We start from the raw sequence: 27,890 nt of genomic DNA, 5'->3' as shown, positions 1-27,890 counted from the left end.
AATTCTAGCATGAGTAATTAATATTTCCAGATCGAATGTGTGGCACTGGCCACACATATAGCTGCCGAAATAAATAAATATCCACTTAAAGTTACAATATAGCGTTAAAAATAAACGCCTGTTAGGAGAAAATGATATTCATGGAGAAAGAAGAACGCAGCGACTTTGCTCGATTTCATAATTTATTTAGGAACTTCTCGCGATATATTATCATACCGTGTATTTGCATCGCATTCACTAACTTAGAACCTATGCGGATAATATTTACACTCACATCGTAAATACATGCTTCTCGCTCGCACGCGCACTCGTATGGGACAATGCTCGAGTAACGCCTGTACCTCTGGACAGGAACGATCCTATATCGTCCTGTTTTCTCTTTACACCGTTTGTATTAACAACGCGATTCCAGCGTCTGCCTGGCGTCTCTTCTATCTTACAAGCCGAGCGAACACAGAATAAATAGTATCTAGTCATGTCTATATACACGATGAATTTAGATTAAATGGCATCCGTCTCGAGGCTTCATAAATCCCGAAGGTAGATCTTCGCTGTCACATATGCGTCGTTAAATCGCACGATCACGGCGCGTAGATCTTCCAGTTGTTGCATGCTCGAAACGCGATTATTGTCCGCCTTCTCTCCGCGGCAGGCAATAAAAAGATAATTCGATTATAAAACCAATATCCCGCTGGTTTTGAGCAAGACGCTTCTCTAGAATCAGCAGTGACACTTGTGTATCTAATAACCGTGTGATTAACAAGCGAGGTATCGTTAATGATCGTGTTCGTGAATATCGTCTCGTTCGCATTTATTTACATCAGAATTTTTGATATAGTAAATTATAGAGGTGAGATATATACACACACACACACACGAGAGATCGACTGTTTTTTTAGTAGAAAACTGTGTTCAATAATAAGCAGAGACCGAAATTTATCGAGATCGATGCACGCGAAAATAATTTCCACGTTCGTTCGTGACAATGGATAGATGGGCGCAAGCTGATGCGCTCACCAACGAAAAATCAGTATTATGTCGCTTTCAATCTCTGATGGTAAGTCATAACAACTCTTACTGTTACGATCGACTATCAAAATTATGTCGCAATCGATAGTAAAGCGGGATACTTTTGCTTCTCACTATAAAAAGTATCTATACAGGAACAATCACGCAGTCAAATTAACAAGCAGAACTTAGTTTTATTAATCGAATCTTTAGATTCGCACTCGACTCTGAAATAATCCGTTTCTCTGAACAACTCAATTTTCCAAGAAACAATCAGTTTAGCGATAATTTACATCTTTTTAACCGTTAGGGGACCAACAATTAATTTTCTTTTAACATTTTAAGAGAAATATTTCTTTTTTGTATATTCTGTGTTTGCCTCCTAATTAAATTAATAATATTTAAATAAAATATAGTTCAATAAAATATATCTACATATTCCAAAATAATTATGTATAAAATAAAATGGGCGGCTGAAACGTCTGTGTACGTTCGCGATTCGAATATTGTTCTTTCTTCGGGCATTTTTGAAAAATGTTGGTTCCCCAAGAGTTAAATGCCTCCGTCGCTCTTTTAGACCACGTAAGGCCGATACAAAGGTTCCTGGAGGTCCGTTCCAGTTCTCTGACTTTCCTGGAGCGTTCCTCTAGATTCCTCCGGTGTTCCAGGTGCATTCACGCTGACGTCACTTCCAGTGTCCCTATCGGCACTCCTCGCGCTTCCGGCTTCCTCGACCTTTCCGCTCGTACGAGCCTCCTGCTGCGCCTTCTTACTGCGTTTCCATTTCATTCGGCGATTTTGAAACCAGATCTTCACCTGCAATGAGAGTGCACTGTGTAATTATTCGCGGCGGAGTCGACACCGTGTAAATTTGGTAAAATTTCACGACGCGAGGAGAGATTAGAGGAATTACATGCGTAGCGATAAGCGATTTCGGGGAACTAACAACGGGGAACTATCGCGCGCGATATTTGATAAAATATTTCGGCACTTATCTCGCATTTAATTTTAGATATTTACGAAATATTATTCGAAATTATATGCGAAAAAAGAATTTGTCGCAATGTTGCAATAAATTTATGTTACAAGTATGACATGATAAAATGTATATATAACATTATTTAAACGCGAAGCAATAAGGAAAAATAAAAGCTGTCAAATTTGTTTATTTTAATCGTGACTAATAAATTACACGTGGAAATATAAAAATAATTCTTATAATATTAATCGCAATGCTAGTTTTCAACAAGCATCGAGTTGTTACGTCACAAGTCATTTATTCTTTTTATCTTATATAAAGTATCGGCCATTCTGTATAATAAATTTCGAAATTAAAAAACAAATAGTAGTCCTTTGAGTATTTCAGACCTTCTCTATATGCTTCAGATATTAAACAAATTAGAACTAATTCGTGAATACGTTCGCGAATTGAAAGATTTTTCTAATGATTTCAATTTTGTGTCGATAAAATAGCTGCAAAGGCGTTAATTATAAGAATTGACGAGTTGTCGGTGGCGATTGTCTTCGACCGATTTAATTTGGCGAATGCGTGCTCTATAAGCGCGGGCAACGTCACGTGAGCCACCCCGCGAGACGCAGTAAATCAGGTAGACAGATACAGGGACTCGATTTTTCCTCCCCAATCGTAAGAAAACGATGTAAATCTTTCGGACAACATATCATGCGCCCGGGCCAATCCCCTCCAGACACACCAACCGTATTATATCTTTACCCTCCGTGTAGGAGCGCGCCGCGGCTTTCTCATACGAATACGAATGGAAGAATCTGTGAACGTTTCGCCGAATTCTTGCTACTCGAAGAATCTTGCGTGTGACAAGATTATATATAAATCCTAATCGCGTCACAGTAAAGCACACCTCAGTGAAGACAATCTTTTTCATGATTGTTATACATTTCACATATGTTATTCACATATGAATTGAAACAAAATATTTGCTTGCGATAAAACTTTAGGTTCGTGAATAAAAAAAAGAAAATAGTTTAACATTATAATACAATTTGAAGATTAAAAGTGTGTTTGCGATGAAAATATTTATTTCTCTTGAAATACAGGGTTTTGCATTAAAACAGCGGGTGTGCCATTGCTTATCGATCAGCTGGATGATTCGATAGACGAAACGACGGGGACTTACGTAAATCATTCGCGTCGCGTTAACAAATAATTCGGAGCGCGAGGTAAACAAGCGCGGGGGGATTGAATTTGAAGGAAGGGGGGAGAGGAAAGGCGGACGAGAAGGTGCGAATTGTAGGTGCGAGCGAGTCAGTCGCGAAAAAATGGATCGAGAGATGGGGGTGAGGGGGGGGGGAGAAAAAGCGACGCTCGCGAAAATAAATATTTGTTATATCGCCGATAAACCTACGAGCGATAAAGAGCGAGCGAGCGAGCGAGCGAGAAGGAGAACAAATAAATCGCGTTGTAAATTATCTCGCGAGCCGAAATTAATCGACATCTTGTAAGTATACATATGGGAAACCGAACGACGTCGCGGTGAATCATGGGATTCCGAGAGCGTTCGATCTACGATACGATCTCAATTGCGATTGCGCTAATTGGCCGAAGATATTTTTCTCACTGATGAACTGATGATCATATAAATCTTGTATGTTATTACGACGATTACGATCGCGATTTCGACAATTGAATCGTGAATTTCGGACTTCAAACCAATTAATTCGGCGAGTTTAATTAATTCAGCGAGCAGGAAATCGCCTTGCCATTGTCGCAATAACGTCGAATCAATTTGGTAAGAATCCAAAGGGAAACAATCGTGCGGAAAACATAAAAGAATGCATAAGTAACTCGTCGAAAAATATGCTTATATCACAAGAAATGGTCGAACTGCTATACATTTCGTGAATTTCCATGTTAAATGATTTGGCAATAACATTTACGTGCGATAACTTTTACGAATACGTGGCGTCTCCATACATATGTGCGTCCATGTCCCTAAAGAATTACTTGACTTGATAATGACAAAAATTGCAATGTGGAGAGATTTATTGGGAGCTGTACAGCTTTCGCCCTTTTCAAATAAACGCGCGTTCTTCGTCGGGCGTCGCGACGCGTTTCGTCGCGATGCTCGCGCTTGGACGGTAAATCGCCGGTAATCGCGTTTCTGCAAGCGCGGAACTCAGACGTGAAACGGGTAACAGCAGGCCCCGGGAAAGGAGGAGGACGAGGAAGGCCGAGGCGGAGGCGAGGAGCGAGGCAGAATCGGTAAAATATCGAAACAAATCAGCGACTGAGCCTGCCATAACTCAGACTTTCACGTCTGTTTGCCGAGCGATCCGTCAGGGCTCGTAAGCTTCGGAGTTATGTTTAAGTTGTTGAACTATGCGAGAGAGGATTCGCGTGCACACGTCGGGCGTCGGATGGAGGTATAGGGCGGGCCGGATTATTCGAAGGGATTTTCTCTCTTTTCGAGGGTCTTCTTTTTCCCCCCTCCCGAGTGCTCATCGCGCTCCCCCGTGACCTCGCGAATTTCCATTTTCGCGCTATTTACCGGTTGACGTCGCTCAACTTCTCGCACGGGGCCGACTCTCGACGCTATATATAACTTAATGCCAACTCGATTCTAACTTTGTCTCCCTCTTTCCTCCCTTTGGGAAATTATCGATTCGATTTCTTAACGATTTCCGCGAGCGATTCCGTATATCAATCGGATATATAATTATGCAAAGATACCTCTCCCGAGAGAGGAAATAGATTTCATTTTTAACTTTACATAGCAGTTTTGATGAAAACTATGTTACAATGCTAAACTACAACAAAATTATAACGGAATTCTCATCGGGTTTCGTTATTTGGTGCTCTCTTCGAGATTTCTATAGTATGGACGATGTCGATAAAAGCTATTTTATTGCATGTTTCATCGCGGATCTCGTATTACGGGTGATTCACGATTCGCATTTTCTTCTTTCTGCTCAGACGTGAGTAATAAAAATGGCTAATCGCGATACTTATCGTACGAGAGATGATTCACGGTCGTTTATTGAATTGGGCCGTTATTGAATTTGGGATATCGAGGAAGGTAATGCGCAATTCAACATCATTATCTCGATTTACCTGCGTTTCCGTGAGCATCAGCGACGTCGCGACCTCGAACCTCTTCGGTCTGCTGAGGTACTTGTTCTGTCGGAATTGCTTCTCCAATTCGAGGAGCTGCTGGGACGTAAAGGCGGTCCTAGGCCTCCTAGTTTTGCCCAGCAATGCATGTTGTGCCGCGCAACCTATTACAAAAAAGTATTTTGTTCAAGAAATATTTTTTGTAACTTATATATATATATATATATATATATATATATATATATATAATGGTACTGTAATAATAGTGTTATTATATGTTAACTCGAACAACAATATTTGCTCATGAGCCATAAATTAAAAAACTCAATAATTAAGATACGTAAAATAAATAACGTCATATAAAACTGCGAACAAATATATTTCTGACGTCGTGTTGATTTTTGCATAACGAAAATTTTTAATTAAAAATATTGCTTTATTAAATTTGTTTGTATCCGATAAAAGTCGCAAATTAAATGCGATTTTAGTCCGGCAAAATTCGGAGAACAAAAATGATTCATTATTGCGATCCGGACGATCCAATAAAAATCATCGAATGCTAATGCAATTATCGTGAGTGTAAATCCCTATGGATTACGGGGGATGATTTGGGGTTAGACGATAGGGGTGGAAAGCCGCCCCTGCAATTAGCCCCGTGAATGACTCTTGGTCAGGGGAGAATTGCCGACTTATAACACCATAGGCGTAGGACGCCGTGGAGTCTGACGAAATGATCGACGTAATCATGATAGAATTGCTATTGATCAATGCGTGATGAATACGTTATGCCATACGATTGTATATGTATTCAGATTAATTATTTATCCAGAATTTCTAAATACGATTATCACGTTTTAATAACTAAATGCGTGACTATTCTTACAATTAGTAATTTTTTTAGAAATAATATAAATTGCAATTAAGTTAAATCACTGCGATTACCTTTCTAATGCAAAATAAATTGATAAATAAAATTTGAGATATATCAGAATTTGAGAAATAAATCAGCTTTATATACATATAAATTTGAAAGAATCGTTGAATAAAATTGTTTGAAATGACACGTTTGGGGCGAAATCATTAAAATGCAATTCTTGTAAAAATTCAGTTTGCAGATAATTTTTTGGTCCAAGGTTTCGAACTTCAGCGGGTACGTGAGAGACGCCGTTATTTTTGTCACCGCGATGCCACGTGTTTTTGTTGTTGCCGAGCGCTATGTCCACCGGGTTTCCACGATTAGCCATCAGGGAGGTGGGCCTTGCGTCACTGGCTTAAGCACCCTCGTAACTTAACTAGCAAGTGCGTGACCGGCTGTCAGTGTTTGTACACATGGCGGCATTTAGTCGAGCGCATTCGGATTACCGGTCGACGCGTGATTCACTAAGCTGCGTACGAGCAGGTACGCACGTTCATCTCGCTCTTCCTCAAAGAGAGACCCGCGTATTTCGATATGGGGCCGCGCGATTTCACGCCTGGTACACAAATAAGCGGCAGTTTTGATATTTCGATATCGTATTATCGGTTTTCTTTCACACAGCGGGGCGTAATATGTATTTTTGCGAATTTAACGCAATTCAAGCATCATCAAGAAAAGAGTAATAATATGTAATATGTATCAGAGAAACATATCATTAAAAAAATATGAAAAAAAAAATTGTATAAATAATATTAGATTAATAATATAATACATTAGAATAATATATCTTTGTGCCTGGGCAATTTAAAATTTCGTTTAGTTTAAATTCGAATAAGATGGCTCAAGTGATTTTACTAAATTCTTACTGTCCACGTTTACCCAAATTTGACCTCTCATTTTGCATTTATCAAGTTTAGTAATTATAAAAGCGCTACGTGTTGTTGTTTAATGATTGTTACGAATTTAGAAAAAAATACACGCGGGACATTTTTGACGATTGTTCACGGGAGCAAGCGCGTCACGCGCAAGGGACGAGAGACTACATTTGATAGCTGTTAGTATTTAGACTGTAGCACATTTATTGGGTTATTTATCGTTGGACAAAGTGGAGTTCGGCCCCCCTCTTCCCTGCTGGGCACATATGGCCTGACCGATGATTTCCCTCCCCGCTGATTCGTGACAATTATTATTTGCGCCATTGCGCTCCTCGCCCGTTCCGTCATGATTTATTTTTATGTCCCTTTTTTCAATTTCATCGTCCGGACACACCGTGCATTCGGTATCCATTAGATTCTCTTGACACGCTTGCATATCATACGGTATTATAAATTACCGAATTTTTTCACATTGGTTTATCTATCGCAACTTTGTTAATCTTCGAGATAAAGCAATTTTGTAGCTGCATAACTTTATTGCGATTGACATGTGATTACATTAATTCTACAATCAATTATAAAATTTTAATCTGCAATCACTTTTGGTCAACGTGATCAAAAGGTCGAGAGAACTGAGATAAGGTTCGGGCATCTATAATTCCTCACAGTATTTTCCCGATTAATTTCAGACGATAATGATAATGTATCAGTAATAACAGTAATCGGCGCGAATTTCATTGTGGGATTCGTGAACGTGGATATGAATTGATTGTGATTAAAATAAAAAAGTTATGACTAATTATCGTACGACGAAAATATAGAGCGCGCGATCGCTTCTTTTATATATCTGCACTTTTATATATAAATTTATATATTCTACGTTTAATTATCTCGGCTCTTTTTGAAGACATATTGCATCAGAAACTTTTGAGGAAGCTAGAACCGTATTAATTATATTATAAAATTCTGAAAATAACAAGGTCGTTAATTTTATCGCGGAGATCGTAACATTTTAATCCGCTAAAGACGAAAACGCAACGTGATCGAGTTCTGACATTTAAGGGTCGCATCCATTCTCCTTTAAAAGTTTAAGAGGCGAGAAGAGCGGTCGGATAAATAGTCGTCATAAATTATCGAACCCTTCGTCGCCAAAAATTGGCCGGCTCGCGATAATTATTCATTGAGCCACCGGCGCATTACTCGGCGTTATATAAGCGCACCAAAGAAATTCGTCTGCCGCGATCGAGGGGGTTGGTTACTGACATACGGTACATACCCTTCTATCATCAGGGGTGTTGCGTTAACTATAGCGCTAACTAACTGCAAACAATCCCCTCGTAGCCTAATAAATAAACGCAATGCGATGTACCGTGCAATCACGAAGTCGATAAAGATAATCGAGGAGTAAAATAATATCGATAAATATATGATATAAAATTGAAACCAACACATTTAATAAAATTTAGCAATAAAAATTGTAAAAAATATATATTATAAATTACCGAAGAATGTTCAACGAGCAATACATCTCCTTTTCATTATTTACATCCAAAATTAAAATGGACGATTGCCCCATTTTAAATAGCATTAATTTTTATAAATAATTGCCATAATTAATTTCTGCAATCCTTTACGATACATTTGCGCTTGAATTGCCCTAATTTCATTGACACGCGGAGAATGCGCCGTGTCCCGCTAAATTGATCATTTGGCACATTGCACGTCGATCGGGAAATGCGCAAACTGTGACAGATGTCGGTAAACATGAGAAGGGAGACTTTATCGAGTGGACAATCACCATTCGCGCTCTTATATCGAATAGAGGGACGGGAGGGGGCTTTTATCATGATAATTTAATTTATTTGGGGTCCCATCGGCCGCTTCATGCCGGGCCACCCTTAAATGGTGCCGATCATCGCGGCGGTAAACACCACCTATTATCTGTACTTAAAGCGCCTACTCTCTTTCTCTCTTTCTCTTTTCGTCGTACCATTTCGTCCCCCGGAAGTTTGTCCCCCGAAAAATTACATTTTACCGGTCGCATGAATATCCTTGCGTATAGCAATGAGGGATGGTGATGCGGTATTAGGTATCGTAGCGAACTTTGCTTTGCGTCGTTAAAATATATAGATATATAATGGAGACGAGTCAGTATTTTTCTATAATTTTATATAATCAATAAGAAATCAGCTTTCATATCAATTATATTTTTAAGTTAATTATAATAATTCATAATCACAGCAAATAAATAATACGTTTATTATTTTACAGTCTTTTTGCAATGTATTTGATTTTTGAGGCATAACGATTTAAAATCCGGAACAAGATCATTGTTATATTTTGAGCGATTATTATATGAAATACTTACGAAATTAATTATCCGCATGTGACTCTTCGTTCCACCGAGTCGAGATCGGATCTCGTGCGACTTTTTTTTAGGGTCGGCGAATCGCACGGTATCTCGGACTAACGAGTAACTACCCTCGTTAACTCCCGGGCGAAAGGACGCTTAATTAAAACTGATTACTCGATCCGAGCTCCCGCAGGAACTTCACCTTCGTTTTTAGTCCTTTTTGCGTCGGTCGCCGGAATGTTGGCGCGTTACCGAATGACCCGAATGCTTCGCGTCACGATGGAAAAGTATCGCGACATATATTCCCCGTAGTAAAATAATTATTTTATATATTATATACATTTTTTATATAGAGAAATACTATTCTGCTATATAATACAATTACAACATGTACTTCCGTATTTTGAATATCTTATATATCGCAATATTAATAATTAAATTAAACTTTTTGCCAAATTTTCTGTTGCTAAAAGTAATTACAAAAATATTTATTAACTATTAAAAATCAAAATACTATTTTTTAAATAAACCTAGTCTCTCCGTATTTTTTCCACATTGCTTACGAGATGCACGTATAAATAATTATTGTAGAGAGAATCTGATTGCATCTAGAATAATTATAGCAAAAGAAAACAGTTTGCGCATGGCAAAAATAATATGTTACAGAAAACCGATCCTTGTGCTAATTTGCGATAATAAAATCATAAGAAAAAGTTGAGATCAATTTTTTCGCGTGTGTGTAGCATGAAATTCGATTTTGGGATTCATCATAATGATAGTAATTAAAAAAATGGTAAAAATGTATAGGAATAAGCTAGATTTTCGTTTGTGCTTTTTGTCATTGAATTAAAAATCTCATTTTAATTAAAGGTCTTTTCGTTGGATTTTTCATCGGAAATAGTGCACGACTCGTCTTTTACTCGGAGGTGCATCGATCCTGTCCTCGCTCCGCTGTCACGAGTACATAGCTCCCGCGGACGCGGCTCTCTACGCCTACGTAGCAGCCGAAAATGGCCTCTCTCTAATGGGCAGCAATTACCCAATAGCGAATTGCAAATTGGAATTAGCGTCCTAAATCGGCGTGTATACCTCTAACTGTGCCGCTGTACCCTCCGTCGCTCGGTCCGGCTAGCACCGCGCGCGCTCGTCGTCTCGAGGGGGATGGAACAGGGGAAGACGGGGGGCGGATAGCGCGGGGGAGAAAGTGGTGGGAAGGCGAGCGAAGGGGTTGGTAACGTCGATTTGGTAACTTCGTCGGTGGTGCGTTCTCTCAGCTTTTGCTCCCGCGTCCGTGTTGTAGCCGCATGTCCGTATATGTATTTGCGCGTGCATGTGTATGCGTGCGTATATTATACGGAAGAGCGTAATGGTGTGTTTATCTCTGTGTATATGTGTGTGGAGGGTATCGTGCGCGCGTGTGTGCGTCGCCGGCAAGCCCCGCCCGCGGTCCCCGGAGCCCCTTTGCCGTGTCCCGCCCCCCGAATTATCTGCCCCTCAGATCCGAGCTAAACGAATCTAGGCGAGTAACGTCGCTATCCGGCCGTCTCGCCACCCCCTCGCCGTCCGACGGCCACCCCCGACGTGCCGGGGATGATCGTAGATGGGAATGGAGCCGGACCAGCGCGTAAGCGAAAGGAAGAGAGAGAGAGAGAGAGAGAGAGAGAGAGAGAGAGAGAGAGAGAGAGAGAGAGAGAGAGAGAGTAGGGAGGAAAGAGAGGAGACGGTGATAGGAAAGAGTGAGAAAAAGGAAAGAGAGAAGGAAAAGTTGGGCAAGTTTTATCAGGCTATTTTCCTTACCCGAAATGGCTGAATTTAATCCCGAACTCGCCACAAATCACGCCATAAACATCCGCGATGTTACTTCTTATTCTTGCCTCGTGCACCGGATGCTCGCCCGATTCGCCATCTTCTTCCGCGTCTCCAGACACACGCAAGTTTGGTTCTAATTGAGACGTCGCGTTGCGCCGCGCGCCGCGCCGGCCGCGTCGAGTGTTCGGTGAATACAGTTTTAACACTTAGCTAATTATGCAACAGTGATTTTTACAAGATAAATTTGTAATTTTTATCGTTAGAATCTCGATCTCGATTGCCACTTAATTGTGATTGATTAATTCAAAACCGATCGCTTTCTTCAGAACCTCTGATTCGTCTTTAGCGTATAATTGACTCCCGATTGCAATACTGATGGTAGCTCTCATTACTGCAGTACGTTACATATGTTACATTAATGGATACTTTTTTTTACCGTCGAAAAACATTTTATCGTGCTATACGTCGAGAAGTAAAATTCGGTTTTTCTCGGTGATGGCAAAGGGTCAAAGGCGTTTTGCGGCCGAAAGCAGTTCGACCGTACGCGTCACGTATCCGGCAGCTATCCGATGCGCGTACGCACGCGTGCATATACACGTACACGAACGTGGCGCACGCATATTCGCGTACACGTAGCTACGAGAATAGTATTACCGACAAGACCGGTATATAGACACGGGATGGCGCGTTTGAGCGAGCGCGCGGGATGTTACACATCGGGTAACCAAGATCTGTTTGCTTGCGGACGGCCAAACTAGCTAGCAGCTAATTCAGAAACGCCATTACCACCTATACGCTTATAGGCGGATCTGATGCCGCCGCCGCCACCGGCTTCCGGTGTATATACCCGCGCGTATATACACTCCGTGCGTGCGTGCGGTGGTGAGCGAGCAAGCGAGCGCATCGGTTTACTCTCTCCCGCTTCTAACTATCCGCGCTCGGCCGTCCATGCGGTCCATGCTCTCTCCTCTCTCTGCCGCGCGTCGAGCTTTAATTTCGAACTCCGTTCCGGAAACAACATCGACATCAGGTCGTAGTTGCGACCCCGAGGTCGAACGAGAAGTCAATCGCTAACGACGCTGGATTCGCCCGACGCCGACTTGTCGGTTTCGGAGCGCTGTCGTATGTTAGCGAGGGTTGTTGAAACCGCTACCATTACGATGAATCCGATTTCCGACGCTACACGCACAGAGAAATGAGACCTCGAGCCCTTTAATTTACCGCGATCTCGTTCTTGCGAAAAAACGTGGATATTGTTTTCCCGTTGAATATCGGTTTTTTTTTGCTATACAAAGTTTCTTTCTAGATGCCGCAATAATTTTATATGCGTTGAAAAGATGTTTGTCAGAAAACTCAGAAAAATAATTTTTATTGACTTTATTAATCAACGAATATTTTTGTAATCAAAATGTAATTAATATACCTACACACAGTAGCAGTAGAAAAATTCTAAAGTAATTAATAAAAATTGTACTTTTTATTTTTCAGGCTACTTTTAATTTCTGTGTTATAATTCATGGAATATAATTTTTTTGCGATTTTTTTTCACTGCGAATTTGTAATATCAATTTTAGATAATGATTAGATAATACATATACTATATACATCAATACATAAATCAATGCATTAATCTTGGATAGTACGTGCTTTGTGCCCTTCTTTCCCTTTATTTCTTATCGAACTTTCTTATCGCGTAATTTTAAATGAATACTCGATTAAATCTCCCTGGAAGTAGATAACGTGGCGATAACCCACGTGCAATCAGCCACGTAAACCTAGCTATCTGGAACACCATAAGCGCTGCGGTCGAATTAATAGGAATGCTGTAAATTCCGAACAAATAAGATTAATCCCTCGCAATCGCCATATGTTAGAGTATAGAATATAAATGGTGGCAGGACGAGCCAGTAAGAGCTGATAGAAGCTCCTTTCGTTATCCACACAATTCAACTAGTTCGCTTTAGCATTCTTTTTTAATCTCCCTTGTTGTCACACGGTTAATTACATCGTACGTTACGTTTTTATTACATTATTTTTATATTACATTGTTAATATAACATACAGCACACTATCTTATATTAGTGTAATATTTTCGTAATTATTGCAGTACTATTGTTGGGCGATAGTGTACATCCATAGTTTTGTAAAAGGCAAAATATACAAAGCGCGGCTGGACCAGCGGCTTCCGTTCGCGGGTCTCCGACGGAAACGCGAAATTGGCCGTTTAAACGGACTATAAGTCCGCGGAGTTGCCATGGGAACGGTATGGTGACGGCGGTGGCAGAGCATGCCGGGACGTGGGAGGCTGCGAAGGGGATGAATAGACGGATGAATGACGCACAATTAACTAATTAAATCATCCGCCAACCCCTCGCGCGCGCGCTCTTTGTCTCCCGAGTATCATCCCCCTTTTGTTGGTAGAGTTTCCGCCGCCATCTCATCGCCATTGTTTCTCCCCGTTCGTATGGACGGCGGGATCGGTTCGAAAAAAAAGAGAAAAAGAGACAAGAGAGAAAGGAAGAAAAAAAACGAGATTCCGGCCGTATCGTCACGCCGGCCGCTACCCTCACGGTTCGTCAAGTCGATTTAAGCCAAATTGTTGATCGAACTGTCCGTAAAGAAACGAATCTTCCTTAATTGCGGTTCCTCGAGGGAAGAAACTTCTGTTTTCCTCGACCGAACAATGTCGATTTGGTGAAAATTTGGTTCACTCAATAAAATATACCGCGAGATACGAATATTCAATTGACTGATAACGGAACGGTTGAATAGGACGCTTCGGATTTATTTCGAGAAAAACGAAGTCCATAGAAATATTATCCCCCATCCCCCATCCCCCGCGAGACTTTATTTGAAAGAAAAAATTAATATCGCAAAATGAACTTCATATTTTTTTATGTATCAATAAAGGAATAAAGGAAAGAATGAGAAATTTTACTTTATGAATAAGTACGCGAAAACTAACCGTTGTTTTATACTTACAGCTATATTGTTTTATGTTATTAATACGATGTTCATAGAAGTTGAATTTCTTTGGAATTTATTTCATTGTCTTTTGGTGACTATTTAATTCTCTGCAAATACAACTGATTGCATGTAAAAATAGAAACATACGCCACGCTTAGCAAGTGCCATAAAAACGGCCAAAATTGCAGTATTAATTTTCAATATATTTAATTTCACTTTGCAATATCCTACTGCCGTGGCGCTAAAAGGAAATGGCAATGCTGCTTTTTCTTCGACGCTCTTCGGTAAATAAAACCACCCTTAATTTTGTTTGTGCCTTCTACTAAGAACCCTCCCATTAACTTGAAAAAATATCTTCACAGGCCATCGGCCATTGGAGAGGAATTTGTAACTCGATTTACATTTACATGGGAGAAAGATTTCTCGATAAATGAAAAAATGCTCATATATGGCAAATACTGTCACTGTAGTATTTTTTCACACAAAAATGATAGAATTTAATTAAAAACTATTTGGCGTGCTTGTTTACACGTATTTAATCTTCGTATTAAATTCAGTAATTCGCAGTATTCGTATGCCTTTAAAATAATGTAACCAGCAGTATTGCGAGATAAGAAGCGCTCAGACGCATGAAATAATACGTCAGCGTGGAAATTTTGCATTTCCATAATCGGCAAATTAAACATTCGCCGTCATTAAATCATTGGCATTAAAATATGTAAAACAACGGTATGAAAATAAAAATTACGTGTTAGCAGTTTTATCGTACGCGAGATTTATCGCGCCCTCCACGATTATTTATATATTTGCCGTTGATATCGGTACCTGCAATTAATTAATATCGTTAAAACGCTTAAGGATTTCCTCAGCGCGCGCGTTTCGCGTAAAAAAGGCCATAAATTCGCGATGAATAATTTATTCTTTCCTGGCGGGGGGGACAGTAATTATTACAATTGTTACTTCAACTCGCGCGAGCGATTAATCATCGATGGCGTGCCTATATGACGCGTACCATCGGAAAATCGATGACGTTTCGCACGCTAATCCAAAAGCCAATTACCGACTACTGTCGATCATTGCTGATTGACGCATGCACATGTGCCAACTGAAAAAAAAAAAACATCCGAACTGTCACATAGATACGCTATAGTGCGAACGAGTTAGTGAAAAATGTGAATACGCCTTTGCGAACGACGTGTAGTTTACATAATATTAATTTATTTCATTAACGCAGACTTTTATGATGCAATTGTATTAAATACATATGGGAATGAAACTTAGACTTAATTCTGTTTTATGTCATTATTTCTTAAGAAAGAGTAAAATATTTATATTTTTGCATTCTTAGGTAACTTATTGCAAGTCGTAGAATAATAATTATGAGGATGTTTGCTAAATATATTGAATTTTTATGGATTGCAAGTAATTTTTATGTAACATTAAGCACATCTATTCGAAAAGAAAGAATTAATTTTTTAACTATAATTTTCTCTTATAAGTTCTAGAATGCATATAAAATGAGTTTCTGAGATCTTAATTTTTTCTCAATATTTCTCATGCTTTCTATCAAATCGTTTTCTTCGTCGAGATAATGTTTGGAACTTTAAACTAGTTTTCAACATCCGATCAAAGTTTCTCAAAATGACTTTTCGGTTATTTTAGTTCAACCCTTTATTTACCAACTTATAACATTATATACGAGAGACAACGTATTCCGAAATTAAATAATTTGTCTCTAAGATATTCACACTTATATATAATTCCAGTAATATATGTATACGATCGTTATAATAACGACGATGTTCACCCGTTTCAATGGCCATTCCATTCGGCGGCGGCAATCGATGGCCGCGGAACCGCGCTAATTAGAGCGGTCGCGGTGCGGGCCATCCATTTGTAACGCGATATGGATAACTATCTAGTAGCGGCGGACGGTGACGTGAGGTTTGGGGGTGCGGCGGGCGGCGGTGCCGTTCGGGCACCGGGGTACATCGTGCAATACGCGGGCCCCGACACGTGGATGCACACACCCCGCTTATAACGCGCTAGTTAAATTTCGATACGCCGTTACGCGCGGTACGGGATAGATGAAACATGGTGTTGTCGTTGCGTCGCCGCGCGCGGGCATAACGCGCGACAAATATTCCGCAAATAAAAGCTCGCATCATCCCCCTCACCGTCCGCGCTCTCATTCCCTCCCCCGTCACCCTTCCCACCCCCCGTGTTATTTACAAAACGTCGCGCGGGGGTGGTCCGCGCGGCCGCCGGCAATTTTTAACAAGTCGAGCCGTGTACCGACGATGGCCTCCAACGAGCATGCCACGCGGGGAGGGGGAGGGGGGGTGGCAGCGGCAGGGGCACATTCGATGTATTCAACGCGCGTTTTATTTCGTGCCACGCGCGCGCGCGCGTTCTCTCTCTCTGTCTCTCTCTCCCTCATTCTTTTTTTGCGTTTTCCCTTTTTTGCGCTTGTTTTACGCTACCGCTCGATTTTTTTCGCCTTTTTTGGTCGACGCTGGATTGCTCGGCAACTACCAATCAGGATCATCTGACAGGAAATACCCCGCGCACCCGTCACCGTTCGCCACTTGTGTCCGCGGCGTCCCCGGGTCCCCGCCGCCACTCCGCCTCTCATTTCTGCTTCCCTTCCTCCGTCCCGGGGTATCCGCCGCCGCCGCCGCCTGCCGCCATCGCCATACGTTCACTGACCAATTTGTTCGATAAAAGCCCTCGACTGATTGGCCTGACAACGCGGCCACGGCTCTTTTTTCCGAGCGCGAAATTTACCGTGGTAACCAGACTCCTTGTTGCACACCCCTTCCTCCCTCAAACCCTTGCCTTTTACCTTCCAAATTTCTTCGTCGCCTGCACTTGGTATCATCCCTCTCTCCTACCTTCTCTCTTTTCCTTCTTCGAATTTCTAAGACGGTTTCTGTGATTCGTGGAAAGGTTTGCGAATTAGTTGGCAGCGATGCAGTTCGTCGGTCTCGTGAATAAAGGTTTTGTAGGCAAACGGCGACTGAACGAATGCACTTCCTCATTTTTCAGGAACAATTGCGAAAGTTTAATTAAAAACTGGCGAAATTTATTAGATAAAATGCTATTCAAGAGAATCAATACAAAAATTCCCGAAAAATTTCAGTTAAAAATATTAGCTGACTCCCTGAAAGATTAAAGGAAATTTATTTCCTGTAATAAAATTATCTTTCCGATAGAAAAGGAACATAATTGTTGAACATCTTCTATCAAAAATAAAGAAAATAAAAAATTTTGAACGATTGATATCTTATATTTCGTATATATTTGTACGTTATTTTACGTTAAGTTTTTTGAAGATAATTTCGAAAATCTATGTTTGAAGAGAACCGCGAGCATGCGCGAGCGTCACATCGCCGTTATCGAGATCGTAAAATTTGTGTGGTCGGCCAATATGGTCCATAGTGGAGAGCGGTACATTAGACGCGTAAACATTGTACTATCTGCTCATCGCAGCGGCAATCTGTCTTTCGACGTTGCCTCTCACTTTCGAGTTAATAGCTGGTAATAGCTGTCGAGAGCTAACATAACACAACCTCCCACGCATGAGTTAACGTCAATCGACGATATCGCCTGACGATTCACTCACCCACGCGAGGAATTTCGATTTTGCGCAATACGCGTCTGCCGCTTATTGTCAATTACTTCCTCTTTCTGTCATGAAAATTGACCGCAAGTCATTTATCATGCATGCTCGACATTTCGTTGATTGTCAAGCGAGAAATTAAATTCTCATTAAATATAAAGATTCCTTTTACCTGTTCGCGAAGTTTAATCGCAGACGTTATCTAATGTAATAAGGAAATAGATAATTAAGAATTGCTGTAAATTCTTACTAGAAAATTCATGATTTCAAATTTGATTTTAAACATTATTTTAAATCGAATTCGCTTACGTCTATTCTTGTGTTATCTCGCGCGCTATTTGTTGCAGATCCGCAGTCGGCGATAAAGTCGCAATCAACGTGTTTTTTTTTCTGGGATCGGCACCGCTCGGCATCACTGTCGGCTTAGGAAAGAGCGATTTACGAGGATTGTTATCGACTTTAACGACCGTTATCGGCTATACTCGCAAATTATTATCGCATCATTAATTTATCAAGCATTGAAACAGGATTAATGGTTTTAACGTGAAGGTCGAGTCGTCTTTTGCAATAGCTTTTTGCAGTATTTGCGATTTCATCCTGGATGATAAAAATCCGCGCAATCCGGAAATCGGAATTCGGGATTTCCACTTTTAAAAATTAATTGCACACCGTTTTCGCGTTTACCTTGTAAATAATTAATATATAACGCTTGAAGCCATCATATCGTACAAAGAAACGAGGTATTGTATTTTTTGTTTTAATTTTGAAATGTAAAAAGCTTACAGAAATTATATAAAAGCCTTAAAATTATTTTATTGACATTTTCATAAAATATAAGAATTTAAAATTTTCTGCCACGTTGCGCGCGCAATAATTTAGATCATTATTTAAAATACATGATTTATCATTATTGATATATATCGTTAAATTACACTTTCTTTTTACACTATTCCACTTAAAAGCTCATATGAATGATATCTTATCATAAAATAAAGGATTTCAATTTGCGTCGTTTTTTATAGCAATGATAATTATTGTGATTTTCATCAGATATCGCGTGATTAATTGCTTGTATCGTTCTTCGATGCGGCAATCATTATGATATATTCAATTAATTACAAGCATCAGCAGTGATCGATAATCTCAATTTGATGGACATGATTTATGGTTTTGTTATTAGACAATGATGTAATTCAGAATATTATTTTTGCCACATTAGGCTTAGGTATAATTCACGCAACTGTCATTATTACACATATGCATCTTCTAAAATCTCTTATTATTCATTAATAAAAATTATTAAATTATTTAAAAATCTCAAACAACTAAAATACGTAAATTAATTTTTATTATAACCAATATCGTAAAAAATTTTATCAATATCATCTTCAATATTATCTTTTTTAGACATGGATTTAGATATGCTTTTTTTTTACAAATAAAATTTATGAAACGGTATCTCAAGGTTTCTTCAGCATAATACTTTTTTTATTTTTGCAAAATACATTTCTCTTTTCTATATTTCCATATTATCAAAAGATACAACGATTCGTTTCCGCGCAAACGTCAAACTATCCGAAACAGCCATTGTAATTAATTAATAGATTAATTGCATCTACTCACCGGCCAGATCCGCGGGAAGTCTCGGGTATAACATGCCGGTCCGGGCGAACCACTCGAGCTGGAGTGGATGGATGTGATGCTGCTGAGGATGAGGCCCTCCAGATTGGGGATGGCCGACCGGCTGACCCTCCTTGTGTATCGAGTGGAAGGCGCTGCCGCCGGCCGGATGATAGTACAATCCTCCGGGATGGATGAGTGGTCCCGCGGGATGCAGTAGGAGGCCCTGATTCTGCCTGACCACCGCCGCGCCCACGCCGTAGGGCCCGGACGCGAGGCTCTGATGGCTCAGCACCCCGTTACTGGACGGATCCTCCGAGCCGGGAGATATCGGAGGGCTGGAAGCGGGACTGCGACTCGCGTTACTCCCGGGACTGGCGCTCCCGGTTCGCGTCGGGTCCACGTCGACCGACGTGTCGTCCTCGACGTTCTCGAGCCGGTCGTTCCGATAGTTGCTGGTCCCCGTTTCGGGCCTGAACTGGCCCCTTTGGACCGACACGCCGGAATCGCTGGAATGGAGGCCGAGAACGGTCTCGCGATTGGAGGAGTGTCTATCTCGTGCTTCCAGACTGGGCGAATCGGATTCGTGATGCTGAACGAAAGGATTTAGAGAATTTCTCAAGGCGGTTCTTTGATCTCCGGAGCATCTTATGGCGGTGGGGGATTCCCGTTCCTGAATGCCACCGAGATTCAGGCCATCAGATTGAACACCGTGATTTCTGGAGAACGATTTCTGTCGATCGGCCGACGATTGTTCTATTTCATTCTGCTTCGTAGCGCGACCCAGAAGCGCGTCGATGCAGAAAGACGTTTTGCCAATCGAGCTATTGTGCTGATTGGACGAGCTGAGAATGTAATTTTGCGGCGAAGACGTTCTTCCGGGAGAGCTTTCCGACTCGCGGCAACGACTCGTCGCTATTCCGTCGCTAAAACATTTTCTGGACGAGTTTTCCGAATCCTGGAAGAAAACAGGCCCCGAGTGGTCTTTCGGGAAACGTTTACTTCCGGCATCCTCGTGATATCTGATTACTCTATCTTCCACCTCCGGCGATCTAGCACCCACGAAACGCACTTCCTCGAGCGATCTCACTCGGCTGTCCAGCGGCGATATGGCATCCTCCGACCTGGGCGAAGATCCGGGATCCTGAAGTCTCTGTTGAAGGCTGTAGAGATGTCGCGGATGCTGATGCAAGTCTTCTGAGACCATCTGCGCGTTGTAATGCATAGCTGCCATGTCCTGCGACCACTGTAGATTTTTAACACATACTTTCTGGTGAGATTATGTCCTTGCAATGTCAACACTATTGGATTCCAACCGAATCTAGGTGTCACTTGAGCAATATAACGATCCCTGCCTCTGACACTGACTCAAACGAATTGTATATAACAATGTCTAAAAGATCAATGACGTCTTGATCTGATTGATACCAAGATAATCTTCAAAATCAACACTTGACGCAAACTAATTCTAGTTACAATAAAGTTTTCATCCGATTGATGACGGTAATTCCTTAAACCGATCGATTATAGGTGATCTAGCGATGGTGGTGTACCTGCGTAAATTTCTCAGCGACGTTTCGCACAGTTTCGAACGTCATTACGTGGACGTGTCATCGGAACGATTGTTAATTGATCCATAGCTCGGTCAGCCGCACTTGGTGGATCGATATAATCGTTCCTCGCAACCGATCGATTCCGCGATTATACGAGTCACGATCTTCACACGAAGCCGACGACCACGAGCAAAGCGGCTCGGCGTCGCGTCGCAAAGTGACGTCGCGAGTGACCGCGTGTCCTACGAAAAAGCTTCTCCCACTAGAATAGAATCGCTGCAACTGGCTTTTGACTACGCCCACCGCGGGTCGGGCGTGTCCGAGCTACACACCCACAGATCCTTCGGCGGGGGTGAGATACAGCGAGGTACTTCCGCCGAGTGCAACGGGGATAGCGATGCCACCCTCGATGCTTCCCCCTCGACCAATCAGAGCTTGCGTGAAGGATCGGCGCGAGAGAGGTACAGAGAGAGACGCACGAAGCTTCTCCACGTGACCATGGAGGTCTGAAGGAGAGGCAAATAGGCGTGAAAATGTGGCGAGGGTGTGCGAGCGGATGGACGATTCCGCGGTGTCTTCTTAGGGATTCTTGGTGTCCGCGCGCGGCGGGTATCAAGACGGTATTGTAATCGATATTATCGCGTCATTAATTTAACTCAAGTCCGATAGCCACCCATCGTGGCTGATTCGTGAGACCGTTCAGTTTAAACAAGATGGTGAAATCACCCGAGAGTTAGACATTTTATTTCCCCTTCCGTAATTTTCTTTTATTAACATAAACCGCGAGACACGAAAGTTCGTGAGAATTATTTTCTAGTCTGCTGTCACTGAATTTGTCTTAACGTCTTTCGCAATATTATAAGAAAAACAGAATGAGATAGAAACTGAGGTTCTGGATTACGAGGGAACAAATTATCCGTGAACCTCATATTGGAAACTGATATATTTCTTTTATTCAATCAAACTTCTTTCTCGATTGTGAAATGTCTTCTAGAAGCTTAACTTTTGGAATTATTTGAGTAACTTCTTCCAAGATCGAGGTGACCCTCTTTCTTATATCGCAAGTTTTCTCCTTTTATAAACCATAATAGTATCGGATTATCGCGGTTTTCCTTCTGTCGCGTCTTCATCCTTTGATTTTCGATTATGACTAATTTTTTATATTGATATTAATTTTATATATATTTATAAAATAAATATTTATCTCGTAAAGAATAAATATCCCCGAATGTAAGATTTTTAAAGATTACACAGATATGCATTAATAATCAAAATATTTCTTATCGTGGCGATGGTCGCGAGTCATTGGGATTAATTATAGCGCACATCTGATTATCTGAAAAATGTGTAATCAGAGATATGCGTATTAGTGGACATCCGTTCAGATAACATCGTGCAATGAAGTATTATATCAATAATACGTGTCGCGTTATCGGGTACCTAATAGTCACCTAATAGGTATCACACCCCGTTTGCGCGTAATCGTTCCCCTTATCGACTGTTTCCCGTATCAGTTGAACGAATATTTGCTTATCAGTGGGGTAACAACGCATCTAACGCTCAGAAATATTTTTTCCAAGTTCAAACTGTTTCGTAATTATATGTAATGCGATCGTGATTTGACAATCAGAGCAAAATAATCAATGTATTTTAAGATAAAATATTTAAAATACATTTTTATTATAATAATATAGAAGTTAATATGAAATATTTTTCAGTTTCTGAGCTATTATGGTAAACATTTTATATTCTCTTATAAGTCTAATGTAATAAAATATAAACACAAATTTTAAAGACTATCGCATGTTCTCTCTCTCTCTCTCAATATCCCTTTATTTTCTCGGGTAGAAATCTAATATCTGGTGCTCCGTGTTTTTATCTAATATATATATATTTTGGTCTTTTTTTCAAATATACATATATTAATTTTTATTATGATTATATAGGCGTCCAGCACGAATTATTATCTGGAACGTGATTATATACTTAAAACATCAGAGAAAAATTCTACGGCGATGCAAAAATTGATAATAATTCGACGTAGATGCACAAAGGTACACGTCGTGTCGTAGACACTTGAGGCGTTTAACAATCGAAACATGATGGATCACCCGGTGTCGCTCGCTTCGTGGTTCCACCACGAATACGGTGCTTGGAAGGTGCATGGTTCGTTCTCCTCGTTTGCTCGATGTAGCCAAATAAGAGACGAAAGAGTGTTTACTTAAGGGCCGAAGCACGTCCAGCATACTTACGGGATACTCGTTTTCACTCTCCTCTCGATACGTTTCTACGTACTCCCTTAATGTTATCGTATCAGTGTCGTGGACACACGTGCTGCTCCCTTAGAACATATTTTGTGAAGGCTTAATACGACATCGGTCTAACCTACTTTTCCAAGACTTCGAGAAATATAAGAGAAAATTTAAATTTTCCCAAGTTCTTAAAACAATGTGGGTTAAAATCACTGAAGTTACTGAATTTTTCATTTTATCGAATTTTTCTCTGCGTGAGGACGACTAAATGCAAGTTTAATTCTATTTACATCTTAATTATCTTACCACAAATTTATTTTACTTGTTATAAAAAATTAAGAAAAGCTTAAAAGAAAAACCGATATAAATAATAGATGTTAGGAAGAATGGCTTGTTGCAAATTATTTCACATTAATATACTTGGTACTTTCTCAATTTCTTATTTAGCCATCTATTTTATATATTTTTCTCATATCTATACATTCTTAATTTCATAAGAGGTACACATTTATTAGGCAACAATAACTTTGGATACCTTTCTTGTTTACAATTTTTATCCATTATCTATTTTCATTGCAAAGAAATATAGACTTTGATAATAGTACTTGAGATTGCAAGTTGCTCGCGATTATCTTGTAATGAGTGTCTTATAGTTAGTAATTGCTTATGTGAGTCCTTGAACATACATGCATTCTACGCCACTGTCGATATATCAGGGTCCATGCAGGTAGCAAACACATATAATATCATATTGTGGACCTCTGGCACACATACAGAGGTAACTTTCTGTCACCCTTGGCTGCCGAGCAAACATCAAACGATTTTTAGCCATCGATTATGCTTCGTCACGATAAGCGAGAATTCTCTGATGCCATATCGTTATTCGAGAGTGAAAAGTCTTTCACTCAAAGAGATGACCTTTGAAAACGAATTTGTGGGATTATAGCTTAAAAAAAATATTGCCGATAATCGCGAAATAATATTACTACGTAATGCAAACAAAAATCACGTCTTATTATACGGGATTGCATGATCGTGCCATGCCATTGAATTTAGCAATTAAAAATTACACAGCTGGAAGTTTAGGTTTTTTTTTTTTTAATATTAAACTAGGAATATATATATATTTCACGTAAGATACATTTAAAAAGAATTAATATTTGCCTCGCAAAAATGTTTGCGTAAACGGCAATGATGTTCCTATTAAGTCGACAAATTTAAACCCTTTGAACGGTGCGCTACGCCACGCAATTGTACAAAGTCGAGATCTGTTCTCTCATTTGGTAATGCTGATTGGCGGACTATTAGATTTCGCCACTTTTTCGATAATAATCAAGAATTTAGGCTAAATTAGCGGGTGTAAGTACAGGTGCGAGAAAGAAGAAAGCATTATGTGTGCTATTGCGTTTCTCTTTGCCAAAAAAAATTAACAGTTTGATAATGCTTAATTCGCACGTCGCACTTCTTATCCGAAGGATAAGATCGCTGTTTCGATTAGCTATCGTCGGCCGCTGATAAATCCTAATTGGTGTCGCGTATTCGCTTATCGCGAATCTATATTTATGTAAATATCGTTAATGGAGCCATATCGATCGCCTGATGATGGTGTTCGTTTATCGGACTAATTTCAATTCTTTGCTCGCTTATATTGTTAAAGTAAAACTTAGGGCATCCTAAACTTGCAGTTCTGTAGCAAATATATGAGATATTCTGGTTTTTATTAGCCGATGTAATATAAAAGTAGTCATAGAGTGAAGTCCTTCAATATATAATTTTGGGATGTATTGTTGAACTTGTTTTGTTCCCTATTCGTTGTGAGTCTAAATTTTGATATAAATTATAAAGAAATGAGAGATTTATTAATAATTGTCTCTCCGTGACTATAATTTTATTAAAATTTATTGCGAAATTTATTTATTATTGCGAAAAATTTGATTCCTTATTAGATTTCAATTTGATATTGTTTAACGATAGGATGGTAATTATCGATACATCTGTTGTTGATAACGTGCGCATGATCTCGTAAAGTGTCATACGTCGATATATATATATATATATCTAAATATTATATATAAAATGTTATAAGTAATTAAATTATATGTACATTCATCTATATGCCTTTTTCGTTACGTCTAATTAGCACGATTAAGTAGAGCGACATTACGTATATTTTATGGCTAATAACACAGATGAATCATTGTAGGTATATTTATCAGATGGATTACACATGGCGCGCGCGCGATGTTTATTGGTATAAATAAGTTAATGAAATGGCTATTTTATTACTGCGATAAATAAGCCATCATTGTCATTAACTGCGTCGCTCCACTTTAGATTAACGGGTAATAGCAAATGAAACCATATAATCGATTTATAAGTTTTCCATTAAATTGCGAGGTATATTATCGCATCTTGATATATTTCATTATCCTCTTTTTATCAGCTTGGATATACAACTCGCGTACATATATACACAATTTGTTCAGTACTATTCAATTAACGAAAATCATTAACTTTCTTCATACAGAATATTTTTTTATCGTTCTCGCTTTATCTCGTTCCACCTTGACTTTTTATCCGCTCCTTTATCACCTTGTTACCGCATTAACTACATCGCCGTACGCGCGATACGGGTATGCCAATATATAAAACATTTGCCTAACATTATTTTTAGCAATCTTTATCGTACAGCTTCATCGCGCGCGACTTACGTAACAAGATTTCATAGAAGATGCCTTCGACTCGCTCGTTTCTAGCTATCATTTCAAATGCGGAAAATTAATCGCGCGATTTCAATAATCAGTTCGGATGATAAGTTTTTCACGACGTCGTCGTGCTCAGGACAATTACGCGAGTTCCGTACCGGAGGGTGCAATTATGCCGTTTAACGAATATCATGGCGTCTTCCGACTCGGCTCTGGCCCACCCTCCCCACGTCCGGCGTTTGACCTCCTCTCCGGTCCCTACCCCACGCCTTACGTACTCCACCGGGGAAGTCCTATTCCGTAATTAGAATCTCCCAGCCCCCTAGGAGGCCTCGCGACCGACTTCGCCCCCTCACCGGCCATTACTTTTAATGGCGTTGTTAATGAAACTAGGTGTCGCCAAATTAACCTCCCATTCCAGCTGTGCTCAACCGTGAAACGAAAGCGCTGCTCGGAAAGGCGTAATTAAATTTCTCTAATTATATCGCCATATGATTATCGTCGATAATAGACCGTAGACCTTACGGTTCATTTTTGAGAGACGTTTTAATACAAATTTGCAGAGCACGACAATAAGAAGGCTTCTAAGATCTTAAAGCAATATTTCTTGGGGTTTTTATCCAAATTGTCAATAATATCAACGTATTAAGTATAAGTACAAGAGAATGCTTACAGAAATTACATCTTAAATAAACTTACACGGGCAGGTCTTAGACTCAAATTTATGTTAAAAATACGATTATTTGATTGAATGTCTTAATATAATAATTGTCGAAAATTCGTGACTAAAGTATATAGTTTGTAAAAGTAAGATTTTAATCATTGGAAAATCCTGCTCTTTTTTCCTTACGATTCCTATCGCATTGTAATACTACAGATTCGCGAAAACATGAGTTTCGTAATTGGAGGAAACCTATCTGGTTTAGAAACGGTTTTCTTCAACTACTTAGATTCTTCCGGACCTCATCTCTCGAGATTGCGCTTGAATTCAAGAAAGAAAGAGATGTTTACACCGGCAAAGTTTTACCGCACTTTTCATCCTCTTGAGAGATACGGGACAGTATTAAAAAGTACAAACATATTCGCGCGATACGGTGAACACGGCGAACATTTTGAGAGGAACTTCGCTCGTGGCTACGTAGATATTCTATCGCGGCCCGAAGGAGAATACGATCGGCAGGACGGCCGGAGAGGGTTTGAAAACCACTGGCCCGGGCTGATTATCGCGGTAACCACCCCCCGAGCGCCAATTAATCTTAACTTTTACGGGGCAAACACTTTTCATTAAGCCCGCCTCTCCCGCCGGCGTCGGCGTTTCGCCGTCCCTTCGCCGCCATCCCTTCCTCGTTTCTCGCAGCCTCAGCCACCCCCGCGAGTCCCCCCATCATTTTTCCTGGTCCTTCCCTCTCCGACCCCGCTGTCTCGCTACGCCGCTCATCCTCCTTCGGCTACGGCGAGGAACGGCAAGGAAAATGGCTCCCCAGACAAGCGTTTAATCTGGCTCTAATTAGCAACTTACCCTCCACCATATTGCTCTCGCTCTCTCTCCCTCCTTCCGCTCTCCTCCTCTTTTCCTGTATCGGGTGCACTTCTCGCGCATTCTCTGTGACCAATCCCGTTCTCTTTCTGCTTCTGCCGAGGACAGGAGCGGATATATATATATAGTTTGGGCCCTATAAAGTGAAAGGGTTGAAATATACCCCCTTCTTTTTCCTCCGTCGATTAACCTTATCTTGAAAAAAATGCCAACTTCTCCTTGACTCAATCTTTGTTAGTTTTACATAATGATTGAAAGTTTGTGTTTTTGTATGATTTCTGAAATATAACAAATATTGGAAGAAACGTATTCCACACACTCACACATAACAGTTCAGATACAGTGGTACAGATTTGTAACGATAATTCGTGAAGATAAATTAATTAAAAGTTGTAAATAAATCTTGAAAAATAAAATTATGAATGGAATTATGAAATTTTTTATAATTATATTTTTTTAATAATATTCTAGCGTAGAGTATACTCTTTTACATTATCGGAAGAGCACCCTGAAGTTCGAGTTATCTTACGTAGGGTACTTATGGGTGAATGCGGGATAGGTGGTATCCATTTTTGTAGATGGTCGA

The 27,890-nt window shown here is 40.2% G+C and overlaps 2 protein-coding genes across 2 annotated transcripts in view; one reads left to right on the top strand and one right to left on the bottom strand.

The window, feature by feature from the left end:
- LOC143894512 (uncharacterized) overlaps positions 1 to 27,890 on the top strand; it is a 195,702-nt gene that overhangs the window by 22,398 nt on the left and 145,414 nt on the right. The gene's annotated exons all lie outside the window — the stretch shown is intronic.
- On the bottom strand, positions 172 to 22,411 carry Exex (motor neuron and pancreas homeobox extra-extra). The gene is made up of 3 exons (XM_077400899.1): positions 19,261 to 22,411; positions 5,096 to 5,259; positions 172 to 1,824 (listed from the first exon to the last, which is right to left on the bottom strand). The coding sequence occupies exons 1-3, from the start codon at positions 20,489 to 20,491 to the stop codon at positions 1,582 to 1,584; spliced, it is 1,638 nt and encodes a 545-aa protein (XP_077257025.1). The 5' UTR covers positions 20,492 to 22,411; the 3' UTR covers positions 172 to 1,581.

This window comes from Temnothorax americanus, unplaced genomic scaffold (assembly GCF_048541705.1).
Source record: "Temnothorax americanus isolate GAGA-0224 unplaced genomic scaffold, ASM4854170v1 Scaffold14, whole genome shotgun sequence".
Classification (NCBI taxonomy): domain Eukaryota; kingdom Metazoa; phylum Arthropoda; class Insecta; order Hymenoptera; family Formicidae; genus Temnothorax; species Temnothorax americanus.
The sequence above is the reverse complement of the archived record's forward strand: the minus strand, read 5'-3'. Positions and strand labels throughout refer to the sequence as shown.